This window comes from Eretmochelys imbricata, chromosome 1 (genome assembly GCF_965152235.1).
Source record: "Eretmochelys imbricata isolate rEreImb1 chromosome 1, rEreImb1.hap1, whole genome shotgun sequence".
In the NCBI taxonomy this organism is placed as follows: Eukaryota; Metazoa; Chordata; order Testudines; family Cheloniidae; genus Eretmochelys; species Eretmochelys imbricata.
The window spans coordinates 311,215,131-311,239,872 of record NC_135572.1 but is presented as its reverse complement, the minus strand read 5'-3'; the positions used below and the strand labels follow the sequence as shown (position 1 = coordinate 311,239,872).

General features: G+C 43.0%; 1 protein-coding gene across 22 annotated transcripts in view; it reads right to left on the bottom strand.

The window, feature by feature from the left end:
• The window catches only part of FOXP2 (forkhead box P2), a 240,421-nt gene that overhangs the window by 207,486 nt on the left and 8,193 nt on the right, over positions 1–24,742 (bottom strand). For 3 of the 22 annotated variants that reach the window (XM_077807815.1, XM_077807820.1, XM_077807822.1), the window contains exon 2: positions 7,820–7,825. The exons of the other annotated variants lie outside the window; for them this stretch is intronic. In XM_077807815.1, the coding sequence (XP_077663941.1) occupies positions 7,820–7,825 (6 nt within the window). The remainder of the gene's footprint in view (positions 1–7,819; positions 7,826–24,742) is intronic. 22 annotated transcript variants of the gene reach the window in all.

Genomic DNA, 24,742 nt, shown 5'->3' with positions numbered 1-24,742 from the left:
GGGAAATGCCAAAGAAAGCCACCACAGTAGCATTTAACTTGAAAAAGAGGTACTATGCAAAAATGAGGAAGCTAATTAAATGGAAATTAAAAAAACTGTCACAAGACTGAAATGCCTGAAAACTGAATGGAGACTATTTAAAAACACCATAATAGAGACTCAAACTAAATGTATACACCAAATTTAAATAAATAAATAAATAAATAGTAAGAGGATCAAAAATGCCACCAGGCCTGAAGGGCAGAGTAAAGCAAGGTGATTACCGGCAAAAAGGCATCCAACCACTTATTATTATCTAGTGATTTAGGGACCTAACTTTGGTCACATTTTTTTAAAATGATCTTGGTCTTGAAATGTATTATGGATAAAGTTCTCTCTTCCTTTCCTTCCCCTCTTCTAGCCCATCACCTATCCCCTTCTGAATGCTCTTTCTTCCTTCCCTTCCCATATTGGCCAGCCAATCTCCTCCCCTCTGCACTACTCTTCCTGTCTCACCTGAAGCTCTGTGACACAGAGACTAATGGGTGGTTCACTAATCTGTCAGCAACGCGTTAGTCCTGACTCACTACACCTCACACTATTGTCATGATATATACCCAAAAGGTGGCATGTAAGATATCACTAGAAAAATAATAACTCTCTGATCATTAATTTTATTGCATGATGTATACATGGGGTGTATACAAAGAGTTATGGATATGTGCTAGAATTATGTTCTTAAGATGTGTTTGGCAAGCAATGCGTAAGCCCAGTCTGCCTTAGACAATGGAATGTGTAATGGCTTGGCTGGTCATCAGGCAAAGACAATGAAGGTGCATTTACATAAAAGCCACCAAGCTAACAAGGAGACAAGGCATTGACTCAGCTATCACCAGCAGGGGACAGGGGCAGAATTAACTCCTCACTAGACTACATGATATTTCTTGCCTAGAAGGCGTAAATTAACTTTATCTGAGAATCCTTTTCAATAATTTACTGGACTATAAAGACAGAGGGTCTGAACCTCAAATGATAAGTAATTGAATCAACTGATTGTATACAATATTACTGTACTATAAAAGGTATCAAATAAGGTCTTTCATGAAAGCTAATGACACACTGGTGAGTAATATCACTGTGAAGGGTATGTATTAACACTATAAAGGAGTTATGGATATTTACTAATATTAGGCTTTACAGTATTGTAAAGTTGGCTGTTGTGACCAAAGGGAAAAACAGATTTTCTCTCACCCAGGAGAGAAGGTAACATGGTGGAATCAAAACACAGAAATCAGCAGGTGGGTGGGAAGTCCACAGGAAGGGAAGAACGGCATGAGGTCATCTTGCCTCTTGATACAGGGTCAATGAACTCAGAGATCTAAGAGGAAACAGAGATCCATTGTGGCATCTTTCACCTAGGAAGACAAGGGGAACCAGCACCTTGCATTTCTGTGGAAGGTCATGACAGAGAGAAAGTCAGCCCTGGCTGGAATGAAGAAAGATTGGTAAGAAATCTACCATAAACAAAGACTGTAGTTTATTAAATTACGTCTTAGCCATCAGAAAGTGTATTTTACTTTTATTTGCTTGTAACCATTTTTATCTTTATCCCTTGCACTTGAACTTATTTAAAACCTCTCTTTTTGTTAATAAACTTGTTTTACTTTTAATCTAAACCAACCTAGCACTATGTCTGAACTGAAATGACAGTTAATTCCAGTTGAAGTAATAATCTGTGATTTTGTCTCTTTAAAGCAACACACCTTATTAGTTCTCTGAGTGTTCCAGGAGAGGGCTGGACACTTCAGGGTAGATGGTTCTGGGGAAATTTGGGACTGGAAGTGTGTTGGGATCACCCTGAAAACAGTAACCAAAGCTCGTGGAGACCAGGGTGGCACTGTTGTAAGCAAGCTGGTGGGATCAGAGTGCTGAACGAGGGCTTCACAGCACAGTCACTTAAGGAACTGCATACATGTCTGCTAACTGTTGGGGTCCAGGCTCTGAGTCACAGCAGCAGAATATTTAAGGCACCCAAGGTTACAGAGCAGGCTGTGACAACCTCTCACTGGTCTGGATTGAACCTCAAAACATTACAAGCTTCCAGTTCAAAGACTAGTTAGCACAGCTCCATGCCATCCACTCCTCTATTCTGAGACCATTGTACTGTCGCTATGTCCCACCCTAGTCTCCTGATTTTTCCTCTTCTCATTCCTCGACATCTCCTCCCTCGCTCCCTAAATATGCAGTCAGTAGCAGGACAAATTTATATTTACAGTCGTTTTAAACTAATTTTAAACCCTATTCTGCCTACATGTGATAACCACTCTGCATAAACACAAAGCTGTTTTATTATATATCTTTGTAATTTCCCCATTAATCCACCTCCTACCTACCCAAAAACTCCCCAAGCCAAACCAAACACTCAATTATACCTCAGCTAGCTGGGCCAACAAAATAAAACAATTTCAGAGGTTACAGACCAAGCCATTTTGGAGATATCTGTCAAAAAAGACAGTATTTCAAAAGTGAACATCAGGTAAATAATAAAAATATCCTACCATAGAATATCAGGGTTGGAAGGGGCCTCAGGAGGTCATCTAGTCCAACCCCCTGCTCAAAGCAGGACCAATCCCCAACTAAATCAGTACACTACAATGCTTTTTCTGATTATTATCAAACTTCTTGAAAATTTCTACCCTGGGAGGAAGCGTGGCATGACAAATTTCAGGAAGATTTGTTAATTTGGGATTGGGGACGAGAGTAAGGGAGTGGGACTGAACTAAGGGAGGGACTGAACACTGGCCTCATAATTAGAAGCTACATTCAGTCTCAATCATGAACCGGTTAGTGCTGCCTTAAAATACCCAATTGCCTTACTTTAATCATGGAAAATATGTTTGTTTGGTTGATTGGTTTAGAAAATACATTAATTTCTGAGACTTTACAGTTGCAGCGCTCATTACCATCAAGGAAGCACAATGGATATATGAAGGAGACATATTTAGTAAAGTGTTCAGCTACCAGGAGAGCTGAAGTCTTAAATCCAAGAGAAAAAACCCCATTTGAGAAAGTCATAATTAAAAATTCCAGTGCCATAATACATGACTCTTGTCTAAACCATGTATCCTGTGTGTGCTTAACAGTATCCCACGGAGTTCAGAACAAGTGATTGTTTGGGGAAGAGGGGAACATACCTCCACATACACAAAACCAAAGGATTCTCATAGCTTCCTCTTCCATGTAAAGATGTTTCCAAACAGATCATTTAACTGATGTGCATTTCAGCAAATATCTTCCTTTGGAACCACTTCAAACAAAGCAAATTCCACAAGAGACAAGCCTTCTGCCTAATACATTGCAGTGATATGACCTCTTGACCGCAACTTTTCTGTATGTGCATCACAAAAGGCTCTTGACAACTGTCATTTCCAGAGATTAATAAAAACATTTTTTTTAAAAACCCTATAATACTGTTTGAGCTGAAATAGGGGAAGCCAAATACAACCTGGTTCAGTATTTCAATACATTTTAACCCCTGCTCCCTCAAGCTAGATATCTTAATTTTTGACTTACTCATTTTCAACACCAGGAAATTCTTAGAGCTGATAACAGCTATGCTAAATTCACTTCTTTCTTAAACTGCCTCCAAGCAGAACCTTAGATTTTATTTGCAGATTAAATCTTCTGTACCAAAAATCTGACAGAATCAGAAAGCTTGCCAAAACCACCTACACTTTTAAAAGGCTTCAATATACTGTGAGAGCATTGGTGCCAGCCATCAGTAACCAAAGATTTTTTTTCCCCAGGATTCACACAAACCTAATATACTGTTTGTTTGTAAAATTCCCATGAAAAAATCATTAAAAAACAATTAATCATCTTATCACTGTGTAATTACTCCAAGATTTACGGCAGTTTTTATCCCCTCCCCCATCTCCCCTCCTCTCACACACAGACACAATATTTCAGGTACAGGGTAAAATCTTAGCCGCACTGAAGTCAATGGGAGTTTTCTCCTGGATTTCAGTGGGGCCAAGATTTTAACCACAAAACATAAAAATATTAGAATCATAGCCTATCAAGAAAAATAGCTATGAACTCAGGAGAGCACGATAACAAGGTCTTAATTTCTTTGTTATTTTTGCTTTTATGTTAGAATTTATCCCCTTCACCTCTCTGGTAGAAAAGAGAGTAAAAAACTCCAGCTAGAGCAATGCAGAAGGGGTGTGTGTTGACTCTCTGGCATCATTCTTACCCTCACCCGTCCCACTCTTCTGATCTTCAGTGGATGCTTTGCAGGGCTCTAATTCCCCAGGTGTGGAAAAGAGTGGGTTAGAAAAGATGAGGGATAGGGATCAAAGGACAACCAATCTGTGCAGTATTGTCCTGTCTCAACCCTGTGGGGGTTCTGTGTCCAATTAATGCTGACTGGACCATCATTCATGTAGAGGGGGGTCCCCTCTATATTCTGAAATAGATCTTTTGGCCCATGATATTTAAGTTCTTTATATAATATACAGCTCTGTTGTAACTAGAGGTTGGCTTGGACTTTTATTGAAACCCCACCTTTTTTAGAGGTAAGAATAAATGAGAGTCATAGGGTTCATCTACACAGCCCGTGGCAGTGAGCCTCCCAGACAGGACTGACAGACTTGGGCTTGTAGGGCTCACACTAGTGCTCTAAAAATAGCTGTGTAGACAGCACTCTGAAGTTGTGGCTTGGACTGGAGCTCAGGTTTTGAAGCCCATGCCCCCACTCTAGGCTCCAGCCCAAGCTGCAACTTCAAAGCGCCATTGATGAATCTATTTTTAGACTCAGGCATGCGCTAGAATTCTATCAGCCCAGGCTCGGCAGCTCATTGCCACAGGGGGTGTACACATACCCACAGAGTTTAAGGCTAGAAGGGACCACCAGATCATCTAGTCTGACCTCCTGAATATCACAGGACACATCACCACTCAGTACCCACATGCTAAACCCAACAACCAAAATCAAAGTATTACAGCCTATAGGAGACTAGACTAGTATATGCTACAGACAGAAAAGAGAGGGGTCTGAGGTGCACCAATGAATGAAGCCCCTACAATGGCAAGGAAATAATTCAATGAGCTATACCCAGATAACCCTGGCAAGTAACCCATACCCACACGCTGCACAGAAAGGTGAAAAAATCCCCATGTCTCTGCCAAAGTGACTTGGGGAAAAATTTGGTCTTGACCCCACATATAACGATCAGTTAGACCCAGGGTGGATAAAAATCAATGATTTTTTAAAAAAAAACATATTTTTTTAATTTAAATTGGATTTTTTGATAAAATGCTTTTTGAGGAAAAAACCTATCTAAAGATAGTTTTAATTAAAATACATTATAGCTCAAAGATATCTCATCATGGAATAGGGATTATAAATTCTAATTCTATAGTATGAGACAATATATTCATGTAATGTTTAAGAAAAGTTTTGTAAATGAGTTCCAATAGTTCATGGATTAGGGATCCAATCTTACAGGGTTCCAGGGGCTTCTGTACAGATTATTTAGGTTAATCTTTCTATCTACTCAATGGGACACAGTGCTAAATCTAGAAGACACTGTCAGAGATGCTTAGTTTTGCAGTTCTCAAACTGTGGATTCGTGTCTCCAGAGATAACATGCTTGTTAACAGCAAAAATGTTTTAAATAAATAAATAAATAAATAGAAGTGAGAAATAACAGACCTCAACCCTATTGTCCCTCTGCAAATTTGTGTACACAGAGTCAATCCCTTACCTCTCTCTAAAAGTACAAAGTTTCAAAAAGCTCAATGAATAGAAGCTTGTTGGGGGCGGAATAGATCTAGACAAGAAGAAGTCTGGAGATAAATGTGAGAAGGGAGGGACAGGCAGTAGAAACCAAAGTGGAACTGTTTGAGCAGCATATTCTAGAAGTCTTGAGGTCTTCCTGAGTGTAGCCTTCATTGATTTGAGATCTACCATACCATTCTCTCACTAGAAGGGAAAACCTATAACGGCAGCAGGCTATAAAAGAGACCTAGTTTGGGTCTCATCTATCTCTGAGTTGTGAAGAATACGTATTAAGGTTATAACAACCAACAAGAATGCACTTTTATGTAGAAATCCATGATTAAATCGAGTCTTCCTGACTCGTGATTTAAATCAAATCCACCCTGGTTAGAGCTTGTGCATGTGTGCAAGAACCAGACAGCCAAGCCCCTGACAGAATGCTCAGTGCCACCTCAGTTCAATAGCTCATTCCGTCCAGAGTCCCATCTCCAGCTGTGGCCGTATCTGAGGTTTCAGAGAAAGGAGATAAAAAAAAAAAAACACTGGAAGGAAAACAATCTCTTCCTGACCACTGTAGGTAGCCAGCTGAAGACCTGAAGCATAAGTTTTTAGGAACATAAACCGGAAGTGAGCCCCAGAGCTACCGAGCCCTGTTTCTTACCATCATAAGCCACCCCATCCTACAATCACACACATAAATTTGTCTAGCTGTCTTTGGAAACCAATTAAGTTGTTTGCCTCCACAACCCTTATTGGGAGGCTGTTCCAGAACCTCACCCCTCTAATAGTTAGAAATCATCTTCTAATTTCCAGCCTGAATTTGTTCATGCTCAATCCAGTTATTCAGCTGAGTCTCAGAACTGTAAAGTATTGCTTGCCTACACCAAAACAACAGAGGGCATACAAACAGAGTTGTACAATTCTCCGTGAGGAGAATTCCACAAACATTTATAAATATGCAATTAACTAGTATCTGTTCTAGTCTATTGGCTACATAATGCAAGGCTTTGTTTTTAAAATTTCCTAAACAAATATTTAGCTGAGATGGTCCAATCTACTGGGTATACAGTACACATTTTGAAGAAGGAAAAAAAAACAGCCAATTATGTGTTTATTGTAATGTATTTTGTAAATAATGTACTTTTTAAAACCTGGTGACATATTTATCTGAAAAACCTTAATAGTTCTGAAAAGAGTTGTTCCAACCTCTTGCGTAAATGCCAGCATTTTATATTTTTCTAACAAAACACTCATCTATACAGAGCAGGGTGGATTGGTCTAAATCACAGATTTTAATCATGATTTAAATCAGCAAGCAGGAAAATTTTATTTAAAAAAATAATTTTAATCTTATTTTGCATTTGTACTTTTCAGTTATTTCCCTAAACAAAGGGTCATTTGCATTGGTTAGTACAACCACTCACACATGGTGAATTGTGAATTTACACTAAATTTGATTCTTTTTGCTATCCACATTTATTCAAGCAATTATATACCTTAACATGCATTTATTCAGATTCCTAATTTTAACATTTTTTAATTATGTTAGAAAATGGTGATGACACATTTTTTATTAGACTATTTCTTTTACTCAGAATTTGTGTCAAACTGCATTTGGGCAGAAATTGGAATTCAATTAAAAATGTATAAAACCAGCATTTTAAAATCATGTTATTAATTAAATAAAACTATTTTAAATGTGCTTGATACGTAACAAAAAAAGTAAGTTTATCAAAAGTAACTGGTTTAATAAATACAGAAAGTATTACTGGACTTAGTGAATTGACTGATTGTTTCTGGTTACCAGGGGCCAGATTTTCAAAGGGATTTAGGTGCTTAAAGATGCAGATAGGTGCCAAGTGGGATTGTCCCAGACAGGAAGGAAGAAAGACAAGATGCAAGGGATGTGGTTTGATTAGGCTGCAACTTTATTAACTTAACTCATATGGGAACTATCTAACAATAACTCGTATAGTGTAGGTCACCATTCCTTCCTAATCACTTGTACCTGATGGAGAGCTGCCATCACCCCCGACTCCTCCACAGCTTGTCCTCAACCTGTTGCTGTGACCCCAACACCCATATGAGGACTAAGGGGCTGGAGAAAGAGGGTTCTCTCCTCGCAGCACCAGACACTAAACTCTGCAACTGTGTTCCCCAGTTTCTTCAGGGGATGCCTTCCCGTAATCCACTTCCAACTCTCGTTTATGGGAACTTTATGGAATGACTATTTGCACTGGACACCTCCCAAGATGTAACAATCTGACCCCTAATTCCTCATTTACCCCACTGTGTGGAAGGTGAAAAAATCCAACCCTGCTCCAGCCCATCTTGCAGTGAGAGAATATTTCGTTTCCAGTACCAAAAAAGGCAACTAACATGATGTCCCCAGCAGACGAAAACCAAAACCAACCAACCAAACAAACAAAAAAACCTGGCTTTATGCTAATCCCAAGGGTGAGAGGTTCTAATCTGGTGTGAGAGGGGACTCAGGCTGGAGGCTTAGTGTGATGGGGTACACACATCCCACATTGGGCAACAAGGGGTTAAGAACTACTCTGAGCCCAGTCAGCCTTGCTCTGCCATGCCTGTAGCAAATGAACCAAATAAAGGAGGATATAAAAGTCAGGGGAACAGCTCATTTGGTGGCAGACCAGGAAAGAGAGCAGACCTGCAACCTGCAGCAGAGGAGAGCAGAGGGAAGGCAGAATGTCTCCCTAAACTGCACAAAGGTACCTCCCTGAGGGAAGGCAAGGCCTGCTGCAGAGACAGCCTAAGAGGGAATCATTCACCTCTCCCCCTCATATGAACTCTGGATTTGGTTAATCCCCACCCCAGGAGTGTGGGCCATACTGTAGGAGGAGGCAGTTGCTGCCTGAGAGAGAGAAAAGGTGACTTTGCTACACGCAACCACCAGGAGGAGCCTTGTGGTGAGCAACCCTCATGCTGCCTTAACCCAGATGGCAACCTTGGGAAAACCACGGGGGGGAAGAGACAGGAAGTGGCCCAGGGACAGCAGCCTTAAGCATCCCCTGGCTGTCGGATCACTGATAGCCCTCATAGGTCCTTGAGTCAGAGCCCAGGAATGGGAGGGCCCCAGCTTCTCTACCAATAACACCCTGGCACATCACGGGCCTAAGTCCTGACCACTAGGTGATGTTCTCCTACCAAGCACCCCGGCCGAGGACCCTCTCAGGCAGGGTTTATATTCCTGCCCCCAAGTGAGCGAAGGCTTATCTGAGGCCCACTAGCCTGCCCTGCAGCTCACCTGATACCTCCTTCTGCTTCCTGGTCAGCCACCTCCCAACTCTTGAGGAAGGATGAACCACTACCCTTTCTTACAGCCAGTCCAAAACAAGATCCCTTGTCTTGCAATTACAATGGTTGCATTTTCAAAAGCACTTAAGCAGGTTCTGTGCCTAACTCGCACTGAAATCAAAATCAATAGGAGTTAGTATCTAACTTGCATAGGCATTTTTGAAAATCCTACCAGGCACCTATCTGTACCTGTAGGTGCCTAAATACCTTCTAAGATCTGGCACCAGTTTTTTAGACCTTTTACTAGAATTTGTCTTCCATCTGTTTTTTATTAATAGGGCTTGTCTTTAGTGCAGTATTAGTGCAAGTGATCTACATGCTAGTTATCTCCTCTTGAGTTAGTTTAGCTCGAGTGAGAGTGTTCACACCGCGAAACAATACTTGAGCTGCAGACAGTGACTGCATTAGCAACTCAGAGTAGCATCCCCAACTGCATTACTAGCTCCAGCATCTGCAGCACTTGAGCTTTAACCCATATCCCCTGATGGGCCAACTAGCTGGAGTTTAAAGCACCACTTAACTCTAGCTAGAGATTGTTATGTGTCAGCAAGATCAGGCTAGGGGCAAGAGTCTAGTTATACCTCGTGCTAACATTACAGTGAAGACAAGCCCATAGATGGGAAGAGGAAAACAAGCTTTCCTGCTTTTTCAATTCCCAGAAGGTTTCTCAACTTTGAATGAACTAATCCAAATGAAGAAAATATTCTGTCTGCACCTGCTAGCTAAACTGAAACCTAAAGCAATTAAGGCAAAAGCTTTTCTGCAAAACAAAAACCAGAAGTACTTACAACTGGGAAACATAAATGCCAGCATTTGCTCTGTTGTAAAGATAGAAAATAACAGAGATATTTAATGCAGCAAGTTCTGGCCTTAACACAGATTGTCAAACTTTCATACTTAATTTTAAATAGCTTTATTTTTAAAATGAAAACAGAATTTAATTTAAATAAAAAATCTGATTTAAATAAAACATTCAGATATTTTGATTTTTTAAAAAAACCCTTGATTCTGATCCACCCTTCAATAAAACGTAAATACACCCCCCCACACACATTTAAGTAATCTTAAAGCAGCAACACTTCAGTTAATGTTAGTAAATTATAACAGAGTAAACTTTACACTGCTTTGAAAACCTACCTCTAAAGTTTCTTATTTATTGCAGTCTTGCAGTCCTTAACGGGACTACTCACATGAGTAAGGGACACAGGATGAGGCATTTAAAAAGCCAGTTACTTACCATCTCGTCACTGTTGTTCTTTGAGATGTGTTGCTCATGTCCAGTCCAATAGGTGTGTGCACATGCTGGATGCATGATCGTTGGAAGGTTTTACCCTAGTGGTACCCGTTGGGTTGGCTGTGGAGTGATGCCTTCATGGTGGCATATATAGGCCCCTGCCAACCCGCCACCTGCTCAGTTCCTTCTTGCTGGAATACTCCGACAAAGGGGAGGCAGGTAAGATTTAGAATGGACATGAGCAACTCATCTCAAAGAACAACAGTTACGAGATGGTAAGTAACCGTTTTTTCTTCTTCGAGTGCTTGCTCATGTCCATTCCAATAGGTGACTCCCAAGCAGTTTCAATGGAGGAGGGGTTGGAGTTCACTGAGTTGCTGACTGAAGTACTGCCCTGCCGAAGGCCGCATCGTCTCTCACCTGTTGAGTGACGGCATAGTGCGACATGAAGGTGTGGATGGAAGACCACTTTGCTGCCTTGCATATGTCCTGAATAGGGAGTTGCGTGAGGAATGTGGCAGAAGAAGCCTGCGCTCTTGTGGAGTGCGCCATCAATGCTAGGGCTGGAATCTTAGCCAAGTCGTAGCACGTTCTGATGCAGGACATGATCCACGATGAAATGTGCTGAGATGAGATGGGAAGCCCTTTCATCCTTTCGGTGATTGCAAGAAAGAGCTGTAGTGACTTATGAAATGGGCTTTGTGCGTTCAATATAAAAGGCTAGGGCACGCCTTATGTTCAGAGAATGGAGTACTCGCTCTATGTTGCTGGCATGAGGTTTAGGAAAGAATGCCAGTAGAAATATGTCCTGGTTTACATGAAAGTGTGAGACTGCCTTGGGTAGGAACGCTGGGTGAGGGTAGTTGCACCTTGTCTTTATAAAAAAAAAAGTGTAGGGGAGCTCGGAAGACAGCGTTCTGAGTTCAGAGACCCTTCTGGCTGAGGTTATGGCCACCAGAAAAGCCACCTTCCAGGACAGGTGGGATAGAGGGCAGGTTGCCATGGGCTCGAAAGGGGGCCCCATAAGTCTAGAGAAAACCAGGTTGAGATTCCACTGGGGAACGGGCTGCCGCACCTGCACATAAAGCCTGTCCAAGCCTTTGAGAAACCAATCAACCATGGGATTTCCAAAGACCGACATATCCGCCATACCTGGGTGGAAGGCCGAGATGGCAACCAGGTGCACCTTAATAGATGGTATCGCCAACCCCTGAAGGCTGGTCCAGCGGTCCCAACATGGTTGACTCTGGGAGGCCCACCGAGTCCAGTGTCGGTGGACTCCCGGGTCTGCGAGGTGTTGAGGAGAACCTGTACCTTCCCTCCACACCAGACACTTTAGAGGCCACGTGGGATCTGATTGCCAGGATGGCATAGTCCCCTGCCTTGCATTCCCAGGCACTGGTTCAGGTGCAGATGGCACAAGCCTGGGCTCATCAAGCAGCGTTGCTGTCCGGTACATCTGCTGCACCACTTCGGGCACCGATCGTGGCACTATCTGCGGCACTGATAGCGGCACCACCTATCCGGCACCAGGGTAAACCCACCATGATGCGGTGCCATTCCCCATCACCTTGGTACCGCTTCCTGCACTGTCAGGGTCCACCCCTCCCTGGTCAGACTCGGACTATTCCTCTGAGTCAGAGGTGGAATCGTTTCTGTCCCAAAACAGCTGTTACTGCTCAAGATCCCAGTACCGGTCTCGGCACCATAGAGCAGAGGACACCTCGGTACCGATGGTGTCCTGGCCACCCCAGTGGCAGGGCCCAGTACAATGGTCCTTTTGGACACCTTGGGCCTATCACTAGGCCCAAGGGCATAGTTCCAGGGTGGCATCAGTAGTTTCTGTTGCTTGTGGCACCCCACATGACGTCAATCGTCCCTGACACTGCCAGGGCTCCTGAGGACCCACCACAGGGTTCAGACTCCAGGCCTCCCACATTGGGTGCATTATCAGAGCTGCCAAAGCCTGTGGCTCCCACACCACCAGTTGCAGCAGCGGTGGATGGCCCTGAACATGTCACCTGACACTGTCCCACCTTGAGCCTCATCTTCTTTCTCGCTGGATGAGGGCAGTAGCAGGCACTACTACATCCCTCCCAGCAATGGACATGAAATCCCACCAGGACCTTCTTAGGAGGGTGGCCCAGAAACTCAATATCCAAATTGAGGAGGCTGTGGAGGACTCAGATCCGATAGTCGACATACTCACCCCAGAGTGTCCCCCCAAGCACTTACAAAAGCTACAAAACACCAGAAAGGTGCTCTGGCAGACCCCAGCCTCTATACCACCTATGGCTAGGGGCGTAGAGAGGCATTACTTTCGACCCACAAAGGGATAGGCGTACCTCTTCACCCAGCCCCAACCAGGGACCTTGGTGGTGGATGCAGCAAATCACAGGGACCGGCAGGGCCTGCCCCTAAAAATAAGGACCATCCTAGAGGAGGATAGAGTGGTGGCTAGAACCTCCCTCCAAGCTGCTTTTGGCTGTTTGGGCTTTCAGCGGCCCCTTGCGTGTTCACAAAGTGCATGGCAGTTGTGGCAGCCTTCCTCCACAAATGCCGTGTATAGGTCTTCCCGTACCTGGACGACTGGTTCATCAAGGGTGATTCTCGAATGCAAGTGCAAGAACACGAGGCATTGTCATGCACCACTTTCAGCAGGCTGAGGCTCATTCTGAACATGCCCAAGTCTACCCTAGCCCGAATCCAAAAAAATAGAATTTATTGGGGCTCTCCTGGACTCCACTCAAGCCAGACCTTCCCTGCCCAAGTCCCGGTTCCAAAGCATCTGGGGCATCATTGAGAGCTTCCGCCAGTTTCCAACAACTACAGCCAGAAACTGCATGAAGCGTGTGAGGAATATGGTGGCCTGGATATATGTAGTACAACACAGCAGATTGTGCCTTCACCCATTCCAGGCTTGGTTGGCGAAAGTATACAGACCCAGTCGGGACCCTCTGGACAGACTGGTTACCCTCCCGCCCCCGATTCTCAAGTCCCTCAGCTGGTGGCTACCTTCTATACCTGAAGGTATCCTGTTTGCTCTTCTTGGCAGGGGAACGGCCTCTTTCCACCTTTTTCTTCTTATGCAGCACCGGGGATTGTGATTGGTGTTGCACTGATGAGCCAGCCTTCTGTGCCGGGGAGTGGTGCCAATGCTCCTTAAGCGAGTCCTTCCTCAGTGCCAGGTTTCCCGCACTGAGGCCGGTGCGCTGTGCACCGAGGCTGCCAGTGCCGCCTCTTGTGCCGGTTGAGGCCGGAAAGCAGACTCCATTAAAAGGAGTTTCAGCCAATAGTCTCTCTCCCTTTTGGTTCTGGGCTTGAAGCCTCTGCAAATACTTCACTTGTCCTGAAAAAGTCCTTCTCCCAGGCCCTTCAGACAAACAGCGTGCGGATCCCATCTGGAAATAGGCTTACCACAGCTGTCACATGGCTTGAACCCCTGCAGCCGTGGCATGCCCCGGGGACGGGGAAAAACTTAGCAGGAGGGGGAATCCCCAACTTAAACTTACTAACTACAGTAATAATGATTAACAACTATGTACAGGAAAAACCACTAGGAAAGTTGGTCCTACGACCGTCACTGATGGTAAGCAGGAACTGAGCAGATGGCAGGTCGGCAGTGACCTATATACACTGCCATGAAGGTGCCACTCCAGGGGGCTCCACATCCGACCCGATGGGTACCACTAGGGTAAAACCTTCCGATGATCGTGCACATGACACGCACGCACACACCTTTTCGAATGGACATGAGCAAGCACTCAAAGAAGAACTGAAAGAAATTACTTGTAACCTCTTGAGATGGTGGGGAAACAATAATATATCTAAAAGGAGGGTTTGCCTTAACTTTAAGAATCATGCTTTTTTGCTATTATAAAACCAGATTCTTAGTAGATTTTTTTTCAGATAGATACAAAGGATTTTTACTACATTTGTCACTCATTTTAAGGTCTCAATTCAGCAAAGCACTTCAGTACATGCTTATCTTTATGCACATGAGCTTTCCAAACTCCATTTGCCAAACCACTTAAGCATATATTTAAGCCTCATTAAAATCATGCATCTTTTGCCCCATAAGCGTTACTATTTTAAACATATAATAGTGAGCCATTATTGTTGCTGTTGTTGTGTATCTCCCAGTATTTCCAGTGTAAAGACAACTTTATAAATCAGTTATTAAATTAAGGCTTAACTTAAACATGCCAGATAAAATCTAATCTTAGGGACATATGTCTATTTACCAAATGCAAAATAAATACATTTTGTCATCATTTATAGTGTATTAATAGCACTCCTATATTTAAACTTCTCTTTTCCATTTGATTTTGCAGGATGCTGCTCCATAACTTAGGCTATTAAAATATAAATGGCAGAGATATTCAGGTTTAAGAGGAGCAGTTGCTCATGCCTTTTTACACAAATCAGTGCTAAACTTAACCTAAGGTAACTTTGTTCAGAGTGGTTATGTTGTAAACTATGAAGAACATTTGACTGAGAACACATCACGTATTGTAATCTGTGGTATTGATAAAACTTGGCATTCTTTATCATTCATTTTCACATTCACCTAAAGTATGAAGAACTATATAAAAGATCCTTCAGAATCTATATTTTATGTTGTTAATGTTGACTCACTAGGATTTAAATATTAACAGATTCTAGGTGAGGCCATATAACTAAATTAGAACAAGCACAAGTTCATTCTCACTCCCACATGCTTACTCTCTTCTTCTTCATTCAATTTACAAGTATGGCAGGGAAAGCAGGCATGTTAGCTCAACAGGAATACTGACAAATCTTTTTGCAGAAAGTAATTGACTAGGAAAGTGAAAATTCAAACCTCGGTAGCAGAGAACTACAGGACAAAAAGTTAACATTTCTTAAATAAATAAAGGAAATATATAGAAGAGTTTATAGAGCGTGCAAACAATCATGAATGTCAGATTTTTACTCTAACTGAATACTTGTCAAGGTAAGGTAAGTTAAGTTAATCCTTTTTATTTAGATATCTAACTTTCATATGTACACTTACTAACTAAAACACATTTAAGAAACATTAAACCATCAAGAACAAAGGAATTTTGAATGTAGGTCCAACTCCATTCTTAAAATGACTAGTTTGTGTGTAGAATTTTTCAACACATACAGTGTGAGACATAACACAATTTTGGGGATCCTTGTAACACCTGGGTGGAATAAAATGAATACATCAACCTTACCATTTCCTTGCTCCTTGACTTAAGGTAGAATGTCAATGTTTTGGAACACATTTTGTAGTTTACATTTCATATTGCACCTTGTGGGTTTGTTATTTCTTTCCTAAAAGGATTATTCCTATGTCAGGGCACAAAAATGACCTTTGACTACTGCAAAAGGGGCTGTGGAAATTATACTTCTGATTTCAAATGGAAGTTCCAGATCCTAAACCTGCAGTTCTCCTATATCTGCAGGGACCTTGTGAGATCCACTAAAGGAAGGAGATTTTTCATATCCATACATTGGGGTTGTGGACTATAACATTCAACAGTATGGATCAATAAGCATCTCTTTGCTGTTTGAACTTGCTAGGCAGAGTGATTAATCACATTTAAATCTCCAAAATTCTCTCTCCATTCTGCTGCACTCGTTCTGCAGAGTCAAATTTGTGCTTTTCTTTCCAATGTATTGAATGGGAACCTAAACTACAAAGGGGTCAGGGTTTTTTTCCATGTTTATTTTGAATCCCAGACAGAATTCATTCACTTGGGCCACTGTATCTCAGGTGTCTGACTGTGACAACCTCTTCACCAGCCAGAAATCCTCAAGGCAGATATTCACTAAGTGCTTGTCTACACTTAAAATGCTACAGAGGCACAGCTGTGCTGCTGTAGCACTTCAGTATAGATACCACCTGTGCCAACAGGAAGGGTTCTCCTGTTGGCATAGATAAGCCACTTCCCCAAGAGGTGGTAGCTAGGTTGATGGGAGAATTTTTGCCTCAACCTAGTGATGTTTACATGGGGACTTAGTTCTCTTAACTTTGCCACTCACTCTTTAGTGATGTAGTTATGCCAACCTAATTTTCTAGTAAAGACCAGGCCTAAGATCTTGCTTTCATTGAGGGCTGCTGATTCCTTCAGAAATATTTTTGTTAATACCTTAGTGCTGAAGCAAGAGCAAAAGTGATGAAGGACTATCAGAAATATCTTGTCTGAAATCCAAACAGATATTTCCAATAGAAGAATCAGTATGTGAAGGTACATGTCTTTTAGATTTATTTACACGGGTAATTTGCTCCACAGTTAGCTATGTCAGATCAAGGGATTGCATCTTAAATGTTTTGTACTGGATAAAATTATTCAGCTGTTTGAGGTCTAGGACTGGGTGGTTCCCCTACATCTTTAGATGACTGCAAAAGAGAGAGAATAGGTTCCTTTTCCTCTTCTCTCCTGAGTGACTGGACATATATGCATCCAATTCCAGTACATGATGTATGGTTTCTGTTACCCAGGGCTGGCTCTAGGATTTTTGCCACCCCAAGCAAAAAAAATTTTGGCCAGCCCCTGCTTTTTTTTCATGCCCCCCACCCCAACTCTGCCCCTTCCCCATAATCCCCGGCCCAGCCTCCTCTCCCGGGCGTGCTGCATTCCCCCCACATTGCTTCCTGCGGCTCCCCCCGGCCCTAGCTCACCTCCGCTCCGCCTGCTCCCCAGAACACGCCGCCGCTCCGCTTCTCCCTGCTCCCTCTCAGGCGAGGGAGAGGCAGTGTGTTCAGGGGAGCAGGCGGAGCGGAGGTGAGCAAGGGTGAAGGGGGGGAGTGCAGGAAGTAACGGGGCGAGGGTAGAGGAACCGCTCCCCACCCCAGCTCACCTCCGCTCCACCACTGCCGCCTCCCTTGAGCGCGCCGCCACTCGGGTTCTCCTCCCTCCCTCCCAGGCTTGCCGCGCCAAACAGCTGTTTTGCACGCGGCAAGCCTGGGAGGGAGGGGGAGAAGCAGAGTGGCGGCGGCACGCTCAGGGGAGCAGGCCAAGGTGGAGCGGAGGCGAGCTGGGACGGCGGGGGCACATTTCTAGGGGCGGCATGGCCGGTGCCGAAATGCTGCCCCTCGAGATGTGCCACCCCAAGTACCTGCTTGTTTTGCTGGTGCCTAGAGCCAGCCCTGTTGTTACCCTTTGGTTTTTGTTTTGTTTTGTTTGGTGGGGTGAGGCGAAGGAAGCAGAGAAGGGATGCAACAAAGTGTCAGAGGAAGAAAAGGAATCTCTGTGTCATTTTTCATCATGGAAAGGAACTACCAGTCTGAAGTGATTTTCATCCCTCTCACACATGAGTTTCAGCATCTTAGAGGAATTTCCAGGTGGAGGTAAATACTGGCGCACAAGCAAAATCTATTGTGCAGACTTGTGTATATCGATATCTAACTCCAGTAGCCCTGAAGCTGTCTTTAGGAGAACAGGAAAACCCTATCCTGATCGTTATAGGATTTAGCTGAGGTGACTTTGGGTTAGGGGCTTACTTGCAAGGAACAATATTTTAGGATTGTTTTTCATGACCATATCTTCCCAGAGAGGATAGGCCATAATGGAGCATAGCTCCAAAGTCACCAATCCATGGATTCAATCAGAGGAAATTATGAATTACAATGGTGTCTGCCATCATAGCCAATTCATTAGACATTGTGAACATACATAATAAAGCACACGCCCTGTCCCACAGACCTCACAATCTTAATGAGAGACAACAGGTGGATAATACAGGCACACATACACTATGAAGACAACTATAAACTTACAAAATAAATCAACAAACTTTTCCCAGCAAGTTTCTCAGAGCAATTTCCATCCCCCTTATTTCAACAATCAGTGCACCCCTTTTGAAGTAGCCTAGGAAAAAAGCCAGGCTTTGCAGCATTTCCTAAATGTCAACACTCTTGGGCTCTATTGCACCAAGGGAGAAAGTTATTTCCAGACTTTCCACATCAGAGCCCTCATCAAAAATGAGGTACTACCAATCAAAACCTGGTCCAGTCCCATTCTCTGGATGGAGATGTGTCGGTTGTGAGGGGATCCAACCACTGAATCTGAGGTGTTGCTAAGCTTTCTGGGTCATGACTGATCACTCTCTGTTGCTCTAGGTCACTCAGGCACACACCACAGGTACACACTCTGCGTCTGCAGTGGGACCCTGCAATCTTGCCGCCTGCACCCCAGAATCCGTGCCTCAGCCCTCCCGACCCCTAGTTGCATAGACATGTTTCCCCCACAGTCCACTTGGCTGTCAGAACTCTGTTTTTTTCCTATTTACACTCTTTAGGGACCATGTGGCTGTACAGCTCGGAGACACAGGCTAGCAATATAATTTCTTAAAATACACATTTTACTCTTTAAAAGCACAAAACAGTTACAGATCAATGAAAAACAACAAACTCCTGAACGCAATCCATACTTCGTGTGATCTTAGCCCTTTTTGCGAGTCCCTGGGTTTGGTCCAAGTCCTTAGGAGAGGCAAAATCCTCCATTTCTCCTTCAGGGCCTGCTGTTTCTGCCAATGGAATGGCTCCTTAGAACACAGAGCTCTGCTGCTTTTTTAAAAACACAGTTTCCGACATGTGGCCAGACTCAGATACACCTCCCCTCAAGCCACGCAGAGTTATTGCAAATCTCCAACCAGCAGCCAAATACAATCTCATTGTTCACAAGAAAGGGTCCACGAGCTAAGAGTCATTAAAAAAAGTTAATGACCTCTGCTTGTCCTCCAAGTGGCTCCCTCTGCAATAGTTCTCCATGCCCCCTCCTAGACAGAGCAGATGTCAGTCGTTCATCACAAACAGTTTGTCCATATACAGATCTAAACTGGAATACCAAATGGTTGGCAGAGTTTGGTACAGCACATAAATTAGATGACATCACTGCATAGAGGTCTACCCCAATCTATCACACTGCCAACCCTCATGTTTAAACCAAGGAGCTGCTAATTTAAAACTGCCAAACTAAATTATTGTGGTATCACACAAGAATAGAGGTGGCCTCTGAAACTGACAGGGTGAAAACCATTTGAGGCTTACAGGTCCAATGATCCTCTGCAATTGCACCTAGAGTGAAATTAGAAACCACCAGACTACACACTCCCTTCACAAAAACAGTCATAATGGAGTATGCCACTTTCTGCATTTGGTGCTTGGTCATATAAGGTGATAACCAATATGGCTGTGACCTAATAAAACATTTAATCATATGCTTTAATTTAAGCACATGAATAGTCTAATTAATTAAAGGTAAGCACTAGCTTATGTGCTTCACTGAATCATAGTCAGAATACTCAGCACCTTGTAGGATTGAGCGCTAGATGAAGTTTCCAAATGATTTAAGTTGTAGCCCCATCTAGAACCATTGCCATTTTTCAGTCTCAAGGTGACAAAGACATGGTTAGCGAAGTCCTCACCTGAAAGTGAAGCTTACAACCTTCTCACCTTCAGTTTAAAGAAACGGCAAAACTAATCACCTTCCAGTTGTCTAGTACTCTGCCTGATAGCAAAGGAAAGAATGGATATCTATGGCAAGAATTGTCATATGTGCATAGATTTTAAGGCAAGGGACTATTCTGATAATTGAGTCTGATATCTTGCATAACAGAGGCCACAGAAATTCACCCAGTACATATATGGGAGTTGGGTGCCAAACTCCCTTAGACTCCTTTGAAGATCCTAGATTATATTACCAAATGGATTTTCTGTACTATAATTATTTTTGTATTATGGAGTTCTTTTACAATAAACAATAGAAGTTTATTAATTTACAATGCAAAAGCCTGCAGATGGGGGAGGGGAGGAAGGATTTTTGACACTGGAATAAGGATAATGACACTGTGAATAAGACCTCCAAAGTTAGATCTTTATTTTGCTTTTCTGTTTATAATTTAGAAATGTATGGGACCATTTTAATAGTTGCCTTGTGGGACCCAGGTCTTATAAATAGTCAGTAGACCTTTTGCACAGAAATTATTCTGCTTCTTTAAGGAACAAGTCTGTGACCACCTAAAAGTAGTTTAATCACATTTTTAGTATGAAGTTTATAATGGCCATGCTAGATTGACTGTCCTAATTCTATGGTGTTTTCTGTGTGTATGCTTATATACTGTGACAAAGTTCCTCCTCTGCCTTGATGGGTCCTGCGCTTATTGGCGGATTTGCTTGCCTCAGAGATTCATGGCAATCCTCAGTTTGGCCACTTTTGCAAGTGGCTCAAACCTGCCGTGCACTCAGCTAACCTCATCACTGGCCAGCATGGGGAAAAGGAAGGAGAACAATCCCCAGAGTCTCTGCTGGTCCACCTAGTGGGTCAGGGGACAGGCCAGGGACCTTTCCCTCTGGTGGGGCCCACAGTCCAGGTCAACTCCTCCTGTATCCAATAGGGAGTTGAGGAGATGGTGGAACCCAGGCCCGCCCTCTACTCCGGGTTCCAGCCCAGGGCCCTGTGGATCACAGCTGTCTATAGTGTTTCGTGTAACACCTGTGTGACAGCTACAACTCCCTGGGCTACTTCCCCATGGCCTCCTCCCAACACCTTCTGTATCCTCACCACAGGACCTTCCTCCTGATACCAGATAGCATTTGTACTCCTCAATCCTCCAGCAGCACATCCTCTCACTCTCAATTCCTTGCGCGTTCCTCACTGACTGAAGTGAGGTCCTTTTTAATCCAGGGGCCCTGATTAGCCTGACTTAATTGATGCTAGCAGCTTCTTAATTGGCTCCAGGTGTCCTAATTAGCCTGCCTTAATTGGTTCCAGCAAGTTCCTGATTGTTCTGGAACTGCCCCGTTACCATACACAGGGGAAAGGGACCTGCTTAACCTGGGGCTAATATATCTGCCTTCCATCACTCTCCTGTAGACCCGGATCCCAATAGGATCACTGTCCTGTAGCCATCTGGCCTGACCCTGTCACTATACACATTATGATTGGGGCCCTACCAAATTCATGGCCATGAAAAATGCGCCACAGACCATGAAATCTGGTCTTTTGTGTGCTTTTACCCTGCCTTATTCAGATTTCATGGGGGACACCAGCATTTCTCAAATTGGGGGTCCTGACCCAAAAGGGAGTTGCAGAGGGGTCACAAGGTTATTTTAGGGGGGGTCATGTTATTACCACCCTTACTTACATCCTGCCTTCCAAGCTGGGCAGCCAGACAGAGGTGGCTGTTGGCTGGATACTCAGCTCTGAAGGCAACGCCCTGCCAGCAGCAGCACAGAAGTAAGGGTGGCAAATATCATACCATGCCACCCTTATTTCTGTGCTGCTGCCTTCGGAGCTGGGCGGCCGGACAGTGGTGGCTGCTGACTGAGGGCCGAGCTCTGAAGGCAGTAGAGCAGAGGTAAGGGTGGCAATACCATATCATGCCATCCTTACTCCTGTGCTGCTGCTGGCAGTGGCTCTGCCTTCAGAGCTGGGCTCCTGGCCAGCAGCCACCACTTTCCAGCTAATCAGCTCTGAAGGCAGTGCCACCACTAGCAGCAGAGAAGAAGTAAGGGTAGCAATATCGCAACCCACCCTACAATAACCTTAACCCCTCTCCCACCACTACCAAACGTCTTTTGGGGTCAGGAACCCTACAATGATAACACCGTGAAATTTCATATGTAAATACCTGAAATCATGAAATTTATGATTTTTAAAACCCTATGATCATAAAATTGACCAAAATGGACCGTGAGTTTGGTAGGGCCCTAATTATGATACACTCTAATTACATGGTCACATACTCTTTCTCAAATTAGATAATACATCTTAGAGAAAACCAAGCACTTGTGATAATGTCTATAATATTTGAAGAACCAGTATCACCAAAGGGGGAAGTGCTGGCTCAAAGGAGCCAAAGCTGGCATGCAAAAGTGGGGATTAGAAGCTGAGTGGGGAAAATCCATCATCAAACAAGGGACTGGGTGGGAAAGAGAGCCAGACAACAAAGGGAAGGCACAGAAGAACATGGAGTGGAGCAGAGAGGAAGAAAACGGAGCCAGCACTGGTGGGGACAATCAGCAGAAGGTATGGGAGAAAGAAGAGAGAATCAGTGGTGAGGGAAGAGACCAAAACAGCAAGAGGAGGGATATGTTCAAAGACAAGGTAATTAGTTGACAGAATGAAAAAAAATGCCCACATTAATAAAATGAATATCGAGTGATTCAGAGGTCAAAACCAGTAACATTTACTGCCCCCTGGGGAAACAGCTCTTTTACATTTAGTATTCTGCCTGCAGCTACTCTGGACAATATTTACTGTTACTGCCCTCACAGCCAGTTGTTTTATTAATTAATATCTAATATCCAATATGAAACTTTACATTATGAATAAAAAAACATGGAGACTTGCTACTAAGCAATGTAACACTAAATGTTTAATCCAGCCTCAAATTGCCTCTGTTGCAGCAGAGGCGCCACAGCTATGCAAAGTACTCTTTATTTCAAGTGGTACCTTCCTTCTCGAGTGCAGATATATAAAGTAATGTTCAGCCTTGTGTGCATACCCATACATGCTGCCTTCTCAAACATGGAGTCTCTTGCTCCGCCCAGCCTGTCTTCCATACATTGATATTAGGCTCTGAGGACCTTCAAACGGTCTTCTGACATCCGAATCTGCATGAGGGAGTTGGAAGGAGGAAAGAGGCGTTTCTTCCTTGATTGACTGTCCGATCTACAGAATGTTTTAAACTTTATGTTCAATAGGCTGATTTTTTTCCTCTGCAAACTGCCTTGGTGTACAAGCTGCATAAATGACTTTCTTGCCTACCTCATAAAAATGTGCTTATTTTATTTTAAGGAGTTCCTTTTATGTACACTTACACACATACAAATCCTTCTCCTTTCTGCTCTGGAGCCTAAAAAATATGAAAGTGAAAAATAACCTACACTCAGTATACTTACATTGCAAGCTGCTGAAATGATTTTTCACTGAAATGAAGAAAAGATACAAGAGAGAGCCTTCTCTTGTACCAAAAGTCTTTACTAGTTTTCACTGCTGGCATTTCTGTATATAAATTATCAACACCGAATAATTTATTTTGATATTTATCTCATTTCAAATGTCATTAAAATTGGTTTCACACTGTCAGTTAGAACAGAGTGGAAAAACAAAATTTTGGTTCAATTTTTCAATATAGGCTCTATTTTCATGTTATGATGACTTCAACATTTTCCTTTACTTCAGTGCATTCTTTGATACTGAGGACGAACAATCTTGGTATCTTCACTGCCATTACTGTATTGGTATCAAGTCCCGTCCTGTTTTGTTTATACCTATGAAAAAGCTCTCTTGGTCACTGAATCTGGTGGTGCTTCTTTCTCATTACCATGAACCCTCCACTGTGGAGTTTTACAAAGTTCAGTTATAGGAATCCTACTCTTTTTGTACCTACCATCTTCTTCTTCTTGGACACATTATTTCTAGTTCTGCCTTTACATTTTACACTTATAATCAAATGTTTTTGAAGAATCAAGATCCTTTGAAATCTCTAATTTCCCTTTCCTGTCTTTGTGCTTGATCCAAATTCATTCGGCTTAACTGTCTGAATGAGAGAAATGTTTCTCACGGGCAAAAAGAACATCCTCGAACACAATTATATCATGTTTATCTCTCTTCTTGACTCAGATCTCCCATTCACCTTCACTGCCCATTGCATCATCTTTAACAGTGAATTTTTAATCCCCTCCCACAATGTCCATGTCTACTAATGTACTTCTCACTGCCTTTATAACAATGGTTATTTTGGACCCAATTGAGAGCCTACAGAACTTTAAAGAAAAAAAAAAGCTTTCTAATGGCTTCAATTGATATTGGATGAAGCCCCTTGATGGTAATTTTGACTCCACCTCTTCTGAAATTCTCTTCCACTATCTGTGTTCATTGAACAATGCAGTTCCCTCCTCTATAGTCTACCCTAGTGTCAGCTCTCTAGACTCCAGTGAATGCAGAATACTGCTGCCTACCTTTGCATACATACCAAAGAATCATGATAACATCTTTCCTATTCTCAGAAACTTATCTGTCTCCCTAATCATTTCAAGATCCAGTTCAAAAGTGCCTACCTTATTTTTAAAATCCTCCATGGACTTACTTCAGCCTCTCATACAGGCCTTGTCTCTCTAGACACCCATAACCAATTGTGCCACTAACCTAGCAATTTACACATACTCTCCACTGTTCCTGCATTCTGCTCATCAACTCCACCTATTTTCAAACTGAATCTGCAGTTGCACTGTCATCTTTTAAGGAATATAGGCCAAATTCAGCCCTGTAATAAGTGAAAGTAAGTAGAAGTTTTACTTGCTTACTCCAAGTCTGATATTTGGCCCTATATGTTATTCCCTATCTGCTACAAAGCTGCCAACAAAATAGAACCGTGTAGATACAGACAGCCTCAAAGAGGAACAGTTAAGGAAATTTTGATACATGCAA